The following is a 20,543-nucleotide window of genomic DNA, read 5'->3' as shown; positions in this document are numbered from 1 at the left end:
GAAGCTATCTCGTTACTAAGGGACAACATGGCTACTTTTATGAGAAATTATCTTCACACAGGAACAATTTTTTTAATAATATCCAGTTGAAGAAATGTTTACATATGGCAAATGAATTAAATTAAATTTAAATGTCCAGATGGGAATACCCCTTTAAGACTAAAAACATATTGAATACTGGGACCTTTTTTTGAATTTGGGATTCTTTTTGTCTCTGCCAGTGCCAGATCAGTTTTTTTATCTGCAAAATAAGACCAGAAAATAAACCAGTGTATAGACTGCAAATGGAGATGTAAAACGGGACTGAAATATGAAGAAAACTAGAAATAGGAACATAGAAGACTACCGTAATAGCAAAAACAAATTGCCCACTTTTCCCACTAGAGTTAATAATGTATAGTTAGCCATCTCTACGATATTCTAATAAAAATAATAAAAATAGCTGTATTTTCTCAATTCATGTAAAAAAATTGTGTGTTGATTTTAATCATTTTATCACCCCCAAACGTTCACCTTTCCCATAGATAATTGGCCAGAACTTTCCAGGCACCATATGCTCGCTAGTTGCTGACAGCTGCTTTGTAATACCGCACCACTGCTGCATTTTGCTTTCATAGCACCAACTGGCAAAGTTCTTTACAAGTTTTTCCTTTTTGTTTATGTGCAGTGGAAATTCAATGCAATCAACAAAACTTCCATGACAGTGGGTACAAGACTCGGGATTCATCTGAAGATCCTGGATATCAATGATAATGCCCCTGAGTTCACAAGCAAGACGTATTATGTATCAGTTAATGAAAGCGCAACTCAAGGTACGGTATGGTGAGACAAGTCTCTGTACCATCTGTTAGCTGCTGTCGGGTCAGCTCATTTGCTCTACACTGCTTCTTACTAATTGCACAGCTAGGCACAAATTGCTGTGTGATGTAAGCATAATAAACAGTGTCTAACTCTGGCTTACCTGCTGAAGGCAAAAAAAATTATCTTATATTCTTAATATTAGTTACTAAATAAAATGACTTTTTTTTGTCTTCTACTGACATGCCATATTTTTGAGTCCAAGCCCACATTTATATACTATGGAGCCATAGAGGTCTATGTGTATATTAATGTAGCCTATTATCTAGGGAATTTTGCCGAAAGTATGAAAATTGAAAGGGTTCTTTTCCAAGCAAGTAAGGCTGTAATAAGTGACATGTAAAATTCTGCATATGAGATTTTTAAAGTTTGGTTTTATGTTTCACCACTCTCTTATATATGTAAGTTCCAACTCCATCACCAAACTACACATAAAAATGAAACTCAGAAATAGCTAATAACACTGTCAGGTACATCATTTGTTCTCTACCACTATATAAGGTCCATTGTAATGAAATCCCCTGACATTTCCTGCTTCTACATAGCCATTGTGCAGAAGATTTATACTACTGAATCAAAAGTGAATACAGTACTCATTAGAATCATTTACAGGCAAACAATCATGACTCTCACTTGGATCACTGTCTGACTGTTGCCCTTTAAAGTAGCACCCCAAAATTCCAAAATCTGGTGTCCTGGGTGTCCCTCCTGCTCTCCTGCTCAGAGCCTCAAGGCTTGAGATCCTGCCATGGGCCTCGTGTTTATGTCCGGGCGCCATGCCACGCTATGGAGAGGGGAGAGTTGATCACCACTCACCCCTCCTCCTCTTCAGTACGCGGCTGTATGCTCTCTATTGCCAGTTGAGCATACAGCAGTGTGATAGGGGCCTTAATGTGGCACCTGATGCTAATTTACTTAATTATCTGACAAATCCTATATAACTGGCAGCCAAACATTCCAGTTTTCACCGGCTTTGCAAAAATTATGTGCTGTTCTAAAGTGTTTGAAACCACCTAGCAGCAGGTTGCCCAGATGAAGGCTAAAAGGGTGACCCTATCAGAAAGTAGCAAGACAAGTTGGTCATTCAAATTCTCTGAACTGTAGCCTATATCTAAGCCTGTATCCAGCCTGAACTAGTGCCCTGAACCCAAGTTTGAACTGGATTCTATATTTGAGTATGGTCCTGAGTCAGTACCCTGAATCCTAGTCTGACCTCTATTTTAGTCTATATCCAAACTGAACCAGTACCCTGAACCTCAACCTAAACTGGAACTAGTATCTAAGCCTTTATCCAGTCTGTGCCAGTACTCTGAGTCCCAGCCTGAACTTAAAAATGTACCTGATCCTATGTTCTGACCTAATCTGGAATACTGAACCTGTATCTGTAACCACTGTATTCTTAACTTGATCTAAAACCCTGTATCCTATACTGATCTGGAACTATGTTTCCTGCCTGATCCGGTAACCCTGAAACCCAACCTGATCTAAAACCCCAAACTTGTACTCTAAACCCAGAGCCTGGACCCCGTTCCTCAGCTTGTATCCCAAATCTGTGCCCTGATACTCATATGTCTGCATATTTATCTGCCTTGAAAGAATAAATATAAATTTGAAACCCTGACATATATCTATTGATTGTTTTTACACCCCATGAACGTATTCTAATTTTGAAATGTTACAGCCAGAAATGTAAACATAATTTGTAAATATTATATGTAATAGAGCAACACAAAGGGAAATATTTACTTACACAGTCCTGTCGCGATACCCGCTGTGCGTTGTCCAACAAAAATGAACTTTGCCGCAATTCACAAAGATTGTGTGCCTGATTTCCTGCATCTGTCACTTCCCCGCTCAGGTCCGCCAGAGTTCACCTTCTTCTTCCTGGTGTATGTAAGCGCATTGCCTTGCAACACAATTTTAAAGTTAAATCCCCCACTCAGTCTGAATCCGTTGGATTGTCCGCAGGCCCACAAAGCCGATTTCTGTCGCATGAAACTAGACACGATTGCGCCAAAATCCGATTGCGTGCAACACAACCCTCTTCTAAATAGCTGATTCCGAAAATTTCTAAGAGCCAACGAAAGTGCAATCCGCTGAACCCTTAGTAAATAAGCGTATTAGATATTAGATATTAAGAGTATTTGTTAAGTGTAAAAAAATCATTTGTGCATATTTGCGTAAATTTTTTAAATATCTAAGCGTTTACATGGGCAAATATAGCCAGTATTTTGTAGGACCACCTTTAGGTGCAAGTCTGTTAAAGGTTTGTCTCTATCACCTTGGCACATCTAGAAACAGTCCCTCCTGGACTGCATGATGGTGCCACAACCACTAGGCATCACATTGTGTAAGGTATTTTCATGCTGATGTGCAGTGTTGGCTTTAATCGACATATTGCATTAGGCATTTAGGATAAAAAGTAAAATTTTGGACTTTTTTGAACAGAGCTCCTTTTCCCAAATAGGCTGTTTATTCTTTGTTGAACCCAATCCTGCCACAACTTTATTGCTGAGCTATTTGATGTGTTTCTTGGCTTTTATGATATTATTCACTATTGTGTAATAATGTTTTTTAACAAATCTGTGAGACCATTACAAAGCAGCTGTAGTTATCCTGATAATATAAGATGTACTCTATTTAATAAGTAGGCAATTTGACTCACTGCATTTTACTGGGATGGGTTTTAGTGAAGGGGGCTGAATTCATTTGCACACCACTCTTTTCATTTCCAAAATGTATTCAAACACTAAATACATAAAAGGGTACTCCCACGAAGACAAAATTCTTAAAGGGGTTTGCTCATAAAGGCGAACCCATGTACCTCTGTGTGCCCCCAGAGCCAGCCTGAACGTCAACTCACCTTTCCCGGCTCCAGCGGCGAACTGCATGATGCCCGCGCCCTGCTGAATCTTTGTGCCTCATAGCCTTAGAGAAAGCTTGTCTGATGCCCTGTGCGATTATCCTAATTTCCCGTTGTGACCTCGATTCTGTTCCTAACCTCGCTCCTGTGCTGCCGCTATGCCCCCAACTCTGATCCTGTGCTGTCTGTCTCGACCTCATGCCAGTCCCCTTGGGCGCCATTGTGGACAAAGTCGCGCCTGTGGAACGACCTGGTGGTACCACACCTCAACAAGTCTAACCTGCTAAAGCTCATTTTTAACCCCCTTACCTTACAATTTTTCTCAGTTTTATTGCTGTTTTAGTTCCTATCACTCAATGATGGTCAGTGTAAAATTCCAGAGTGTGGGTGGGGACTCTCTAAGCATGAACTTCATGATTTCTCTAGTGCTGTGAAATGCTGTGTGCTGATAATGTGCTGAGACTATCAGGGTACAGGTTTATTTATACTTAATTAGCTTCTGAACATTTTACTTATATCTGACACATAGAAAAAGAGAGATGAGAAGATCAGAGATCCATCAGATGGATGTAATACACAATGACAAATTTCAGCTCTACTACATCTCAGATATAACACACACAGAGTGCCTTCCTCCCCTGCAAAAAGTCCTTAACTAATCTGTAGCGTTTAGAGTAAACTCTGCATGCTGCTTGCCGACAGGAAGTGTCTAAGCTGGTCTTGTAATTGAGGTTTCTGATGCAGAGAGCACTGCAGTATGCGAACAGTAAAAGCTATTACTAAGAAGACTCTGCCCTACCGACCATAGTCAGAAGATTTACGTTCAGCTCCCAGGGCAACCAAAATTGTATACACCAGGACTGATAGACACAGATTTGAACTATATCTGTGAAATGCTGTATTTTTGTTAATGATATTGAATTCGAGAATGCGTTATTTTGTTATCCTGAGTATATTTAAGAAACTTATCTTTGTGGTAATACCCCATTAAATATACCTAGGATAATAAAATCACACATTTCTAATTCAATTTTATTGACAAAAATACTGCAATTAACAGATTTGATTAAAACCTGTCTCTATCACTCCTGGTGTTTTTTATTTTGATTCTCCCTGGAGTCAACCATAAACTCCTTACAATGGTTGGGCAGATTCCTCTGGCATGAATAGCTTTTCTTCTACCACAGGGGGGTGGGTCAGGAGGCAGAGAGCACTGCAGCATGCAGACAAGACCAGCACTACAAACTAAAAAAGAAAGTGTTCAACGGCTCAACTCCATCCTACGGGACATCGTGTTCTGGAATGTGTCCGCACCCCAACATTGTGTACTTGAATGAAAAGAAAGCAGTTCACTCCAGCACATGATGTTCTCCGTTCCAAATCTTTATTTTCATTCCATCCAAATATAATGTAATAAAAGCAGATAACAACATTAACATCACTTGAATCTTGAAAATATCCACCTAATCCATTACAGTCACTTGCGACACTAATATATATTTACAGATTTAGAATCTCTGTTCATCTAAAATATAAAACATCAGTTAGTTATACTCACGAATGTTGTTTCTTTATGTGGATGGAGTTCCTGGCACCCGCATTTGTGGGTTCACTGGGTCTTGCAGTACATTGGAATTACCCGCGCACGCCCGAGGTACGAGGTATTTGCAAGGTGGCTTTTGTATCCGATAAATAGCCACTAAGGGGATGCTCAGTTGTAGAGAATATAGATAAAGTGGCCACAAGTTGTTATTATTTGATATTCCCAACTAATGTTTTGTATGAATTTTTTCCTCCTGTCTTATTTAGGATGGCTTGGTGTTGATCATATTTTTGGTATACACATATGTGTTTCTTTTATTCTTAATTACATTGTATTTTAAAATTGTAACAGTGTTCTCAGGCTTAATTAATGACACGCTATTACTGGATGTACGGATTCTACGTCATCAGGTGTTCAACACTTTAAGCCCGAAACCACCACTGAATTTTAAAGCCATGACTAAGAGTTCCATGAGCACTTAAAACGCGTAGGCCAGGTCCTGCTGACCCAAACGGTGATGTTACTTATGTTACCTGCTTTTATTACATTATATTTGGATGGAATGAAAATAAAGATTTGAAACAAAGAACATCTTGTGCTGTAGTGAATCACTTTCTTTTGATTCAACTATAGACTACTGCTGAATCTTACACTGATTATCACTGAGTGATAGGCTTGAAACCAGCTCTAAAACTGATTAAAATTGTAAATTAAGGGGTTAAGAATGATGTTTATTGTGTAAACATCACTAGCTGATTAAAATTTTAGAACCACTTTAATACTTGATACTTTGGGGGACATGTATCATGATTTCAGCTAGGCAAATTGTCTCATTTTTGCAACTTTTGTTGTATTTGCGACTTTTTTCCGACTTCCGTCGTTTTTCAAGTACGCCTTGGCTGCACCTTGTGCAGTGTGCCTTATGTATCATTGTTTCCCAGATGTTCCGTGTGACTCTTCACTTATGTGTCACTTTTTTGGCTTATTTTTGCGACTTTTTAGGTGCAAATCTGCACATGGTCCAGGGCAGGTGCAAAGGAAGGATTTTTTTCATGGATCCTATTTTAACATGTAAATTGGAATTATTTCACATGCTTTAAATGTTTAAAATTTTGCACAGTAACCTGTTTTTTTTTTAAATTCTGAAATGTTTGCATTTACATTTTTTTAAATTTATTGGTTAATTCTAAGGGTGAGGTCACACATAGCATTTTAATTGCATTTTGAAAGCAATTACAACAGCTGAGGAAAGGTGATTTGCCTTATTACATTACTGTTAACATTTGCTTTTACAAAACACAATCAAAACGCAACATGTGACCACTGCCTCATATGTCATCATCTCCACGGGGTGTGACTAGAGTGATTAAAAGCCTCAAATCCCAAATTAAGTCAATGTGCATTTGAGACATTTGCAACAAAAAGTCTCAAAAAGAAGCCAAAATTTGCGCCTGCTAGGAAAGGAAAAACTGAACATGTATCACAAGTAAAAAGACATGATCATACGTAAGGTGCAAAACAGAGCTGCCAAATGTCTAAAAAATGCACCACAGAGAGACAAAACTATGATACATGTCCCCCTTTGTGTTACTCTTTTACATAACTTACATTTTGAATGTTTAAAAATGGGGAAAAGTTCAAGGGGCATTGATATGTTGCATATTCAAGTTCTCTCCTAGCAATCACAAGATATGGTTAAATACCCTAATATATATATGAGCTGGATGTATGTGTGTGTATGAATGTCCGCTAAAGGAATCTGTACCGTCGTGTTTAAAATCAACAAATTTTGCACAGTTGTTGCCTGTAACTTTTGAGTTAAAATTTTAACCCCACGCTTTCCAAAATCCACTTATTACCCACCATATACAGGAGCCATTGTCTGCTGCTGGGATGGCATTTGGAAGCTGAGCCGCTATTGGCTGCTGCTCTGCCATAGGTCATTAATATGAGCTCTGAGCTGTGATTGGTTACTTTAGGCAATGAGTATAAGACGCTTATGTATGAGGTAAGATGGAAAGAGACAAAGATAGGGGGAATTTATCAGAAATATCTGAGGTAAAACTGTTCCAGTTGCCCATGGAAACTAATCAGAGATCAGCTTTAATTTTATAAACAGCTATGGGGAAATCAAACATGAGCTCTGATTGGTTGCCATGGGCAACTAGAGCAGTTCTGCTCTCAGAGACTTCTGATAAATCTATCGATAGACAAAGTTATAGTCGGAGACCGAAACAGTCACTGGAATGAGAGGGCCCAAGACAGACAGTCACTGGAATGAGAGTTCCCTGAGACAGACAGTCACTGCAATGAGAGTGCCTGAGACAGAGACAGTCACTGGAATGACTTTGTAGTTGAGCTATTCCCCTGTCCTACAGTTGTACAATAGTATGTGTATAAAATACTTTTACTGGACAATCCAGAATTTTGATTAACAAAAAAAAAAATATTTTTGCATGTATTCTATATTAATATGTACTGTAATTAATAATCATTGATAATTTGTGTATACATGTAAATTCACCTGCACACAAACATGTTAAACCCATGGAAACGAACCCATTTTGTGCTCCGATTCCACAGACTGAATATATTGCACAGGATGGGAGCCCTTGCATCATAAAGAAATGGACTGTCTGCTGACCCAAACAGCAAACTTTTTAAACATTATATATATATAATTACAGTTACAATTATGATGAAACAAGGATCACCCCCGGCAAAATTACAGCACTGATACTATAAGTTTGGCCAGCATCAGGGAAATTCTTGCTTCACATTTCTGAATGATGCAAGGAGTCTCATCTTTTGTAATGTGTACTTTGTCTGTGTGATCAAGACACATGGGTCTGTTTCTGTGGGCTGAACCGGTTCGTGTCCAGCCATCCAAAATCTGCAAATATAAAGATACATATATCACATTTTTACAAGTATTTTAAATAACATATGTTCATATCATTCTAATAATTAACAAATAAAATTAGAGCAGTTTATAGGTTTGAAACTTTTTGTGAAATAAAATGAGCTGTAAACTTATCCAAATATAATATAGTAATGATTGACATTTAACTACTTATCTAATCTCCTTCCCGAAACCACTGAAGACGAGTGTAATATTTCTTTTCCCTGGAGCGAAGAGTGGATGGGAAATTTTACAAATGGATGTGAAAGAGGAGCTAGTAGTATGAATAGTAATGAGGATGACACTGAAGACTTTGTATATTTGCTGGTGAAAGGGCCTGAGGACATTTTTAGTTTCATCCTGGAAACATATCTTTCTTTCAGGTTATACAATTCATACATTGCTGGCTTATGACAAGGATGAAGAAAACACCCCCAACTCAATAGTCAGCTATTACCTGATTTCCCAAACACCCGCTGATCCCAATGTGGAGTTCACTGTTGACAAAAAGAAAGGTTTCATCTCCTTCAAGGGATGCTTAAATTATGAGGTACGCAGCTACATGCTATTAAAACAAAGAGTAACACATAAACGAGCTAAATACATTTTGACAAATAATTCAATGCATTATAAATATTCTCATTAAGATAAAGTTATGTCCAGTTCACATCACTGTTCTTGGGGTCTGCCTCTAAGCTGTTATTTATCATGTTAAAAATGCTTTCTGCAGGGCTAGTTTTGCCATTATAAATAATGAAAGCATAAAGGAAGCTTTCATCCATGCAACTCAATGGGACCAGATTGTATATGGCAGGTTTTCTGTTTATCATCAGTTGTGATTATTGTAATTATTCTGTTACATAATGGACTACGGCAGTGGTTATCGCAAGCTGTAGTGGGAACATAGTCTTGTTTGAGCAGATTCTTTAAAAGGATAATCTAACATAAGAAAAAAAAATAAGTGAAGATTCTGTCCTGAAGACATACAACATACTTCAGGATCTGCCTTTAATACTGAAAAGTCTACTGCATATACTATGTTTCAAAAAGTTTGTCTAATGTTAATGTACTTTGTGCTACAATAAGACAATATCATGAGCCCTCATAAAAATGATGAATTTTGTTTCACAGATTTATAATAATGTTAAGGAGATCGCACAGGTTTCGGACGCCATCTTGACTACTGTCCGCCATCTTAGATACAGCGGCCATGTTCCCTAACCATTGTCAAGTTAATGTCATGATTCAAACTTCATTTTATGTAACCTGTTTGCTGGCCTGTCAGCTAATACCCTTTGACATTTAATGAGAAGCCAGTCTGTCCTTGATTATATTATAATTCTGGAGCCACTTATCATCTTCTTCTCAGCAAACTAGTATAAACAATATCTGTGTACAAGGTCTCTGAGAACTGAGCACAATTAATTCACTTTTTTCCCAGAATGTGCTGATGTCCAATAGCTTTGAGTATACTATTCACGCCCCTTTGATGACTCTTCTGTCTGTTATATATTATGCATTTTGATTATTAAAGGGTAGAAGATCTTGACTAAGAGATTGACGTATGTCTTGGTCTTTATGTTCAATCATGGGTTAATTAGGACTCACCTTACATAAGTCAAGAGGGCTGTTGGGGCCCTGCATAAAAAATCCCTGACAAATAATAATAATCTTTATTTATATGGGGCCATTATATTCCATAGCACTTTAAAATCATAGGGGACATTTACAAATAAAATACCACATTATACCTCATATATATATACATATATATATAAGACTTACCGGTAATACCCACGATCAGTGCAAGCACCAATCAGGGGTGTTATCCCACCGATTGCCGCCGGAAAAGCTGCCCTGATGTCATCGGGGAGCACCGGTCGGTTGCCATGACAGCCGCGGGTCTTCCAAGGTCTCGTTTTAACCCATTCATTACAATGTGCATTTTGGACATTTTAATGAATGAGGGGGAAAATCCCCATATACTGCCATACTGTAGAATAACAGTATATGGTAGGATCAATCAAACAACCTAGGGTGAAAGTATAACTATTAATTGTAAGTTGGTGATAAATCTACAAGAAATTTGTCCAAAACTGACATTTAAAGGTTTTAACTTGGGATACAACAGTAACTGGAGATTGTAGACATTAGACGCCTGGTCCCAGAGTATACAGAGCCAGGAGAAGATAGCTTCGTCATGCTATGTCATAATAGCGCAGCTCCTATAAATTAAACTTGGAGCAAAGATGTATTAGTAAAGCATGGCCACTAGGCCAGTGTATAGAGCTGCCTGCTTCCGGGACTGTACCCTGTGCTAATATCATATGATCATGGTACAGACTAGTTGTAGGACGCTGCAGTATAAAAGCAGGCTTTGGTTATCTCCTAATCATACACTGCTAATGTACTGTGTTCCAGAATAAAGGCAATATTATAAGCCCTAATAAAATGAATGTATTTTTTTTTACAGAATAATAAGAATTACAAATTGGTGATAGAAGCTCAAGACAACGGTGTGGAATTAAGACAAAGCAGTACCTGTGAGGTCCATGTTACGGTTCTAGATAGGAACACTCATGCTCCAACATTATCAGTGTCAGAGGTATGTTCTTAAAAGCAGTGCAGAATTTTGCCTGGACTGAGGCTGATTTAACCACAGAAAATAATCAATAAACTGGAAACTCTACTTGCATTGTAGCTCTTGCAATAACATTGTTACCCCAATACATTTGTAAGAAACTTTTGCACCAAAATGACATCCTTGCTCACCTACTTTTCCACTTATGATGATGAAGGGATAAGACCGAAATTAAGTTACCACATGGATGTAGTTACTCCAATTAGAACCCTATTGTTCTTTGATAACCACTGGTGCAATGTTAGCCAACTAGGTTGCAGAATATGTGTGGTGGCATTCAGGACATGTGCAAATCCTGATAGTACCAAATAACTGATAAAATATATTGGTGATATGATTATAACATTTGGCCTGTAGACACCGCCTCCGTTTTGTTGTATAGTAAAATCTAAAGGTGAAGTTTCGTAAAATCTTTTTATCCCACTACAGCTACGTGCTGAGGTTCCTGAGCAAGATGTAAATGTAACTATATTGCGATTTGGAATCATTGATCACGATACCCCATTAACCCCTGGATGGAGAGCCAAATTTTCAATAATAGATGGAGATGATGATGAACACTATACAATTGCAACAGATCCAAAGACAAATGAAGGTGTTCTTATGGTGGTTAAGGTGAGTTTACTTGGTAAAATTTGTGGATCTGTAGTGACCATTTAAAATTATTTCCAAATTAGTATAGGCCAAGGAGCACTTTTTCCTTCTTTAAACCATTTAAACCAACTTCATGGGGGCCCACCTGGAAGATAAGTGAGACAACCATTCAAGAACTGTTTTAAAACTTAACCATGGAGCTTGTCATCTTGGAAGTTCAAGAATTCTTCCTTAAACTTAGGTTTTCATTCTCTATTTGTATTTTTCATCTACAGGCCTTGGATTATGAAACAAATACCAAGAGTAATCTTGTCTTCATTATTGATAATGAAGAACCGATAATTAGCTGCAAAGTCATACAGAAGCCCTTAATAGGATTATGGGTTACAGAGGTATCCAAAGGTCTACAAAGACAAGCCAAAGAGAAAAATCAAATCACAGTAGATATCCTTGATAGGAATGACGCTCCTGTATTTAAACCTCAGAGCACATTGGTCACTTTGGACGAACATTCAATTCAACCAGGCACTGTACTAGTGACCCTTGAAGCCAAAGACCCTGATATAGTGGCACCCAATAAAATCAAGTAGGTATTTAATGGGTAGTTTATTTTAATTTATATATGTATTATTTTGGGTAATAGGGGTAAAATTTTAAGGATCCTCATTTCTTTTCTACTGTGGAGAGCCAAGGAATAGTTTTCACTCTGGAGCACTTATCCTGAAATACACAGACCATATTCCCCAAGGCGGATAGTGGCAAATTGATTGGTTATGCAGCTCGTACCTTTAGGACTTTAAGAGTCGGACACACTTTTATGCAGTTCTACTTTTCTGTAGATTATAATGTCTGTTTCATCACAACCTTTCATGGGACTATCCAACATGGATCTTTTCCCCCCAAGGAAGGAAATATATTGTTTAAACAAAGATAATGGTTCAAGGCCCAATATAATAGTTAATTTCCACTTTATCTTTCCTTAATTGGTGGAATGGTAAAGGTATTCAGATGAGTTGCCTTATAGCAGCAACATTGTTACACTAATTTGTAGATGTTAAACTTTATAAATGATAAATCTTCCTGACAACTTTGTTTTCTTTGTTCAATGGCTAAAGTCATGAATATATCTTCAGGTACAAAGTTACATGTCTGGTTACTCACAATGGCTTGTGGTTCTTTCTTTTTCCTATTGGCCCATCTTGTGTACTACTAAAACAGCATTTATAGCCGGTCAAGCTGGTTGTCTGTGCATTCAAAGCTGTGTGCACTATTAGAGGGCTGCCCTTGCTGTAAACTCTGCTGATGCTGGCTCCTCCTCATGGACAGGAGGACATACAAAAGAGAAAAGGGAAATGTGCAAACTTATATGGCAAATAAAGGTAAACATACTGTTAAGAGGCAGCTAGCAGAATAAGAAATTATAGTACTTACCAATCTTACAGGTGAATATATCATACACTGCAAACATGTGTGTATGCTTAGTGCGAATGCTGAACAATGCAAAGAAAATCCTTTTATCACAAATTGTGAAATTAATACAGTAATGGGTTTGTAATCAGGGTTTATAGATACATATATAATTCTTCAAGGTACTACTTGGAGAATGATACTGCAGAATGGCTACAGATAAATGAAGATACTGGAGTCATCACCACCAAAAACCAGCTTGACAGAGAGTCAGATTATGTGACCGACAGCAAGTATATTGTGAAGGTTCTGGCATTGGATGATGGTGAGTACAATTACAGAATTAGGCTACATTCACACAGCCTTAGGCGGACGTATGTATGGCTGCAAGCTTGTGGCCGTTCATACATCCTCCATAGGTCGGCAATGAGCACACAGAGCGGTAAGGTGTCGCAGCATATGTGCATCACCATATCGCTTTGTGCACCCATTGTCGGCCTGTAGAGGACGTATGAACTTTCCTTCCCTGTGTTCAACACCGTGCACAGTGGATCTCTATGGAGAGGGGAGGGGTCACCCCTCCTCCTCTCCATGGCGCTGGACGTATGCCCAGCATACGTTCGTGTAAATGTAGCCTTAGTCATATAACTAATACTAAACTACTATTTAATAACACAAATACTAACTAACAAATGGCTAACTTAACACTATGAAATATGATGTTTAGTGCTCTTCTGTAAGGGTTGTACAGCACATGACCATTTCAAAGACTACGTCATTGAGTCTCTTGGTAAGTTCTACAAAATTCTCAACAACAATTAATTATACCAGTGCCCCTTTTGAGGATTGGCTTACATGAAATGTATAAGGAAACAAATTGATGTGACATGGATAAAACACAAGTAATGAGTGTCCATTTTTTTGCTAAATTGCTGAAGCCATGTCACTTCAGAAGAGTTAGTAGGGTTTATTAGCATATGTAAGTAAACAATAATGATTCTATTCACTGAAGAATATGTTCAGAAATGTATAATGGGTTAATCCATACATTCTAGGTAATATGTACCTGAAGGTGATAATGTTGCTATGTTAGTCTTGGTTTACAAGAAAGTTATTGTACTTCAAAACATACACATTTGCACTGTGAACTGGTAAAGGCATAGTATCAGATTAGAAATATATGGCTGTTGTATTCAGATAACAGTGCCCTCTTTGAGTGGGATGATGACCTTAATAGAAAGTGTCTGATATTGCAGGTCATGTGAAGAGGGAAGTTGTTAATGGTGGCTTTTGAACAATAATGACAATGTGACTGTAATGGAAAATTACACAACTGGGTTCATTAAAATATGTTCACTTATGAGGTTTTAAAAAATGCTGTATTATTTTAGGTGAACCCCCTATGACTGGTACATCTACCCTAATTATTAAGCTGAAGGACATCAATGACAATGTCCCAAGACTACTAAATCCCTACATAGCCACCTGCGAAAATGAGGAGGAGGCTTTTCTCAGCACACCCATCATTGACAAAGACCTCAAACCATACTCTGGACCATTCTACGTCCATGTATTAGACAAAGAACCTGAGAAGATACCCATCAAACTTATAACCTTTGACGGTAGGAGTTATTTTATGTGACTATATATTTTTGCCAAATGGGTCCATATTGTAAGATTTTGGTCATACTGTTGAATAGGAAACCACTATAGTAGGGATTTATTTTCTACAGTTAGCTAAATTATACAAAAAGCATGTTTTATTGCAAAGATCCCAGCTTGGTTAACATGTACACTCACCGGCCACTTTATTAGGTACACCTGTCCAACTGCTCGTTAACACTTACTTTCTAATCAGCCAATCACATGGCGGCAACTCATTTAGGCATGTAGACATGGTCAAGACAATCTCCTGCAGTTCAAACCGAGCATCAGTATGGGGAAGAAAGGTGATTTGAGTGCCTTTGAACGTGGCATGGTTGTTGGTGCCAGAAGGGCTGGTCTGAGTATTTCAGAAACTGCTGATCTACTGGGATTTTCACACACAACCATCTCTAGGGTTTACAGAGAATGGTCCGAAAAAGAAAAAACATCCAGTGAGCGGCAGTTCTGTGGGCGGAAATGCCTTGTTGATGCCAGCGGTCAGAGGAGAATGGGCAGACTGGTTTGAGCTGATAGAAAGGCAACAGTGACTCAAATCGCCACCCGTTACAACCAAGGTAGTCAGAAGAGCATCTCTGAACGCACAGTACGTCGAACTTTGAGGCAGATGGGCTACAGCAGCAGAAGACCACACCGGGTGCCACTCCTTTCAGCTAAGAACAGGAAACTGAGGCTACAATTTGCACAAGCTCATCGAAATTGGACAGTAGAAGATTGGAAAAACGTTGCCTGATCTGATGAGTCTCGATTTCGGCTGCGACATTTAGATGGTAGGGTCAGAATTTGGCGTCAACAACATGAAAGCATGGATCCATCCTGCCTTGTATCAACGGTTCAGGCTGGTGGTGGTGGTGTCATGGTGTGGGGAATATTTTCTTGGCACTCTTTGGGCCCCTTGGTACCAATTGAGCATCGTTGCAACGCCACAGCCTACCTGAGTATTGTTGCTGACCATGTCCATCCCTTTATGACCACAATGTACCCAACATCTGATGGCTACTTTCAGCAGGATAATGCACCATGTCATAAAGCTGGAATCATCTCAGACTGGTTTCTTGAACATGACAATGAGTTCACTGTACTCAAATGGCCTCCACAGTCACCAGATCTCAATCCAATAGAGCATCTTTGGGATGTGGTGGAACGGGAGATTCGCATCATGGATGTGCAGCCGACAAATCTGCGGCAACTGTGTGATGCCATCATGTCAATATGGACCAAAATCTCTGAGGAATGCTTCCAGCACCTTGTTGAATCTATGCCACGAAGAATTGAGGCAGTTCTGAAGGCAAAAGGGGGTCCAACCCGTTACTAGCATGGTGTACCTAATAAAGTGGCCGGTGAGTGTATATACAGTCTTCTTTCTGGCAAGAACATAGAACCAGAGATTTTAAACATGTGAATGCAATAGGGCAGTGGTGGCTAACCTATGGCACTGGTGCCAGAGGTGGCACTCAGAGCCCTTTCTGTGGGCACCCAGGCCATGAACAGAGAGGAGTCCAGGTATCTTCCTGCAGTTCCAGACAGCCCAGGACTTGCTGTGCACAGAGCTATTTTAAATTGACAGTGCTAACTGGGACTACTGGAGGAGTGGGATGGTGTGGACAGATCTGGATTATCATTGTAGCTCATTGTAGCTCCTGCCCTGACAATTCTTCCTGTTTATGGGACCCTGGAGGGAAGCTACAATGATCATCCAAAATTATTCTATTTTCTGCTTTACTGGTGTCCTCAGGGTGCAGGTATCAATGAAAACTGTGACAGAGAAGGGAGTATAAATCAATAATTAAATTTTTCTGTTGGCACTATCCGATAAATAAGAGGGTCTTGGTTGTAGTTTGGGCACTCGGTCTCTAAAAGGTTCGCCATCACTGCAATAGGGCCTTTGGTTTAGGATTGCATTTAGACTTTCTACATTTCTATATTTTGCCAGTGACAATTGTCATACTAAAAATGTATTTAACAGAAGTAAAAAGGATTTGCATTCTCTAAGAAAGATGTCCTCTGTAATGTATTACATGTTGTTCTGTCTTCCTTTTGCGATAGGGGCATAAGTTAGCTAAACTCCCCCCTAGGAACACATTGGGGCAGATTTACTTACCCGGTCCCGTCGGGATCCCACGGTGCGCTGTCCGACGTGGATTCGGGTCCGAGTTCCTTCCTGTGTCGCTGCTGCGCTGAGGTCCGCCAGATTTCACCTGCTTCTTCCTGGTGCATGTGAGTGCTTAATCTTGCGACACAAATCCTTTTTTAAATTCTGCGGTTTGTCCGAATCCGTTGGGTTGTCCGACGGCCACGCCCCTGATTTCTGTCGCCTGCAAGCCGGCGCCGATGCGCCAAAATCCTATCACGTGCGCCAAAATCCGGGGCAATTCGGCGCGAAACGGAAATATTCAAGGAAACCCGACGTAAGTGCATCTGACGGACCCTTAGTAAATGAGCCCCATTTAATCTGGAGTGGTGCCCATTTTAAGTTATGGTCATAGTAATAATACAGTGAGGATGAACATCCATACATACAGGACAGGTGGTGTCCTATATATAACCAACATGGATCTATGGGTAGGGAATAGGAGATGGAGACATGCTGACAGAATAATATGCACTAATATATGAAGTACAAGGCTGGATGGCAACTAAAAACCAGCGATGTTACTGTAGACTGGAGGATGGTCAAAGATGCTACCATCTCTACTTCAGGTTCTCCTGTATGGCTCCTGTATAACTGACTGATGATGTCAGCAGGTCAAGGATGAAAACTACAGTGGCTCCCATGGGGCAAAATTGGTATTTTGTAGTAACACATTATGACTAAAGAAGGCCGCTAGATGGGGATGTTATAATTATAAGATGATGCATATTAAATTAACATGCAAAATTGATGAATGCATGACACTCCCTGGTATCCCAATGTTATCACTTTAAAGGGGTTTTCCCATGAACAAATGTTAGGCCCTATCCACAGTATAGAATGAAAAATTTACGTAAAAATAACAATTTTCCACTAAAATATGTACAAATTCAGACAAATTCAGACTTCTTATAAAAATGAAAATGTACAAACAGAATAATGAGGAGTTTATAAAAACCCCACATTCCACAGAAGGATTACACAGATATATTATTTTACATTCTCTTAAACAACTGTAACACAAATAAAAAACTGTATTCCTAAACCAAACTAATGAGATAACAAAGCTCACTTTTATATGGGTGTAATATGTGTTAGCAGCGCAAAGACGGACCCTTCTGCAGTTCATAAGAATTTGAGTTATAGTTATTCAGGAACATGTATGTGTATTACACGTTACCTGCAACTTTTTGGACAAGTTCTGGGTCACAGTGTTAACATGTATCTACATTAGAACAGAGGATCTAATGTTCATCCACTGCTTGTCAGGGCTGGGAGTCTGTGCTAGCCGCGGGAGATGGTGCTAGCCGACCTGGGAACGGAGTCTAAATGGCACCTGGCCTTCACCAGAGCCCAGAGATGGGTTTGCTGCGGCGGGATACCACCAGGTCGTTACACAGGTGTGACTAGCCTGAGGTGGCTGCCAAGGTAGTAATACAGGAGACAGTCTGTACCCGGGGTGACGGCAGGAGAATAGCAGTGAAAGGCACACTAGGACTTACGTCAGGAATCGCAGGAGCAGGCACGCCGGTCAGGAACACAGCAACGGACTGGCACACAGGAACGCAGGAATCACAGTAACGGACTGGAATGCAGGATACACTGAAACGGACTGGCACACAGGAATGCAGGAATCACAGTAACGGACTGGAATGCAGGATACACTGAAACGGTCTGGCACACAGGAATACAGGAATCACAGTAACGGACTGGAATGCAGGATACACTGAAACGGACTGGCATACAGGAACGCAGGAATCACAGGAACGGACTGGCACACAGGAACACAGGAATCACAGGAACGCAGGAATACACAGGGGAGCTTTCTCTTCAGGGGAAGGCTTGTAGATCCGGCAAGGGTCACAGGAAGAGGCAGGAATTTATATCAATTATCGGCGCGCTGGCCCTTTAAATCTTAGTGGCTCCGGGGGTACACGGAGAGACATGGGTGTACCTGTGATCTGAGACAGGTATCGCGGGAGCACCCGTGACACTGCTCCTTTAAGAAAAGTAAAAGAACACTCATTATATGAGCAAGTGTGCACTCTGATTGGTATAGGTAGGAGGGGATTAATAACATAAGTTCATGTTAATGCTCCTCCAGGTTTAGCTACAGATGCAGATAATAATTGTGTTATCTGTAAGCTGTAATTCCCCCTTTCTGCTAAAAGGCTGGAGGGAGGAACACTTCAGAGGGGGTTAACATTGGATCGATGAAATCTAGAATCACAATTCTGGTGTCATCTCAAAAAGGAGAATCATTGTGTTTCAAGCTTCCAAAGAAACCACATATATTCATGGTTAAAGTGAAATTTGGGTTTGCGATCTTCATGTACAGCTTTTACTCTTGACTGTGAATATCTTCAGATGTCTGGTATTATATGAAAGACATTCTCCTGTTTCATATGACACTAGAACTGTCTAGTGCCTCCATTCCAAAGTTGTGGCTCTTAGTAGCCAGGGTTTATTAGATATGTCCTTGGCCACTGAGGTGGCATCCTGTGAGGACATATAAAATACCAATGTATATAAGGGTTTTTCTCCAGCTCACCTAGATCCACAGCAAGTTCCTTCCACTAGCACGGATCCTCCCCGCTGCAGAGCAATATATCCACAAAAAACACTTCAGGATCCAGCTTTTGTGTAGAATAGAACCGCCTTTATTCAATACTTCAGGGCATCCAACAGGTAAAATACAGGTGGAACGGTCAGGCTTGACCTGTATTTTACCTGTTGGATGCCATGAAGTATTGAATAAAGGCGGTTTTATTCTACACAAAAGCTGGATCCTGAAGTGTTTTTTGTGGATATAAAAAACCAACCCTTGGCAGGGAAAGGGTTAAAAATGATACACATATTGCTATAAAAATTAAATACTGTTCTGTATTCATGTAAATAGTCATTTTCCTTGCCAGTAATTTAAATTTTTACATTTAATTCTATATCTATGCAATGTGAGTCTTTGAGACTCAAGGGGTTGTACCAAGTTTATTGTTATCCCAGAACAGAAGATCGGAGGCCATACTAGCATAAATAGGTATGGGAAGGTGAAGTAAGGTGCCCGTGTGAAAGGACTAGAATTCGGCTTTATCAATACATGTGGAATATGATTCATGGCTGTAAGTCCACTGTCTTGCTAAATATTTTAACTGTAATGCTGGGTGCACGTCTAATACTCTTTATTATTACTCTTTATTACCAAGGGAAGAAATGACTACTGTATAGTTTTGACCAGACGCCAACGTATTTTCTTATATGAAATAAAAGTATAGGCCTTTTGATTCTTGTAACATTACATTCATTAAATTTGTCTTGATGTAGACCTATAATCAAACTACTGATCACATTTAAGTTTATATGAACATTTATCAAAGGATGAGGGAGAGAGATTGTAGTGACATATAGACCTGGGGGTGTCACCACCATGAAGATGCTGGACTAGCTACATACACAACAGATGGTATTGTCTTTGAGGTATTAGATGACTCAAAACTAACAATTATGTCTATATATCAAATAATGTAACCTGTTATAGATATAGATGGACAGTCACTAACAAACCTGAATAGCTGGTTATTAAAGGAATGAGAAACACCTACAAGCTCCCGTAGGCAAAGCCCATAGTGAGAGCCATGATGAGACCTTACATTGTGAAAATTATTTCTGGGTAATATCTTAACAAGTTCTTCTGTTTGTTAGACATCATCTACAAATCATGCCACATTCCAATGTCAAGGTAGGCAGCTAACAGCCCATCTATGTATGTAAGGCAGAGGTTATTAAAAAACAAGAGACAAAAAAGTCAACTGCATACAATGAATAGTATTGTAAATTTTCTTAAAGTGAAGTCATTCTTATGGTTGCAAAGTGGAAAATCTATAATGTCACCATGAAAAGTCACCACACAATTCTGCTATACAGGCGGTCCCCTACTTAAGAACA

The 20,543-nt window shown here is 39.4% G+C and overlaps 1 protein-coding gene across 3 annotated transcripts in view; it reads left to right on the top strand.

Annotated features, from left to right (window-relative positions):
- Window positions 1–20,543, top strand: part of LOC140064272 (cadherin-like protein 26) — an 87,638-nt gene that overhangs the window by 48,805 nt on the left and 18,290 nt on the right. For all 3 annotated transcript variants that reach the window (XM_072110993.1, XM_072110991.1, XM_072110992.1), the window contains exons 5-11: window positions 668–812; window positions 8,550–8,716; window positions 10,640–10,771; window positions 11,237–11,422; window positions 11,677–11,987; window positions 12,991–13,133; window positions 14,200–14,430. In XM_072110993.1, coding sequence (XP_071967094.1) covers window positions 668–812; window positions 8,550–8,716; window positions 10,640–10,771; window positions 11,237–11,422; window positions 11,677–11,987; window positions 12,991–13,133; window positions 14,200–14,430 — 1,315 coding nt within the window. The remainder of the gene's footprint in view (window positions 1–667; window positions 813–8,549; window positions 8,717–10,639; window positions 10,772–11,236; window positions 11,423–11,676; window positions 11,988–12,990; window positions 13,134–14,199; window positions 14,431–20,543) is intronic.

This window comes from Engystomops pustulosus, chromosome 6, assembly GCF_040894005.1.
Source record: "Engystomops pustulosus chromosome 6, aEngPut4.maternal, whole genome shotgun sequence".
NCBI lineage: Eukaryota > Metazoa > Chordata > Amphibia > Anura > Leptodactylidae > Engystomops > Engystomops pustulosus.
Note: the sequence above shows the minus strand (reverse complement) of the source record. Positions and strands in the feature narration are given on the sequence as shown.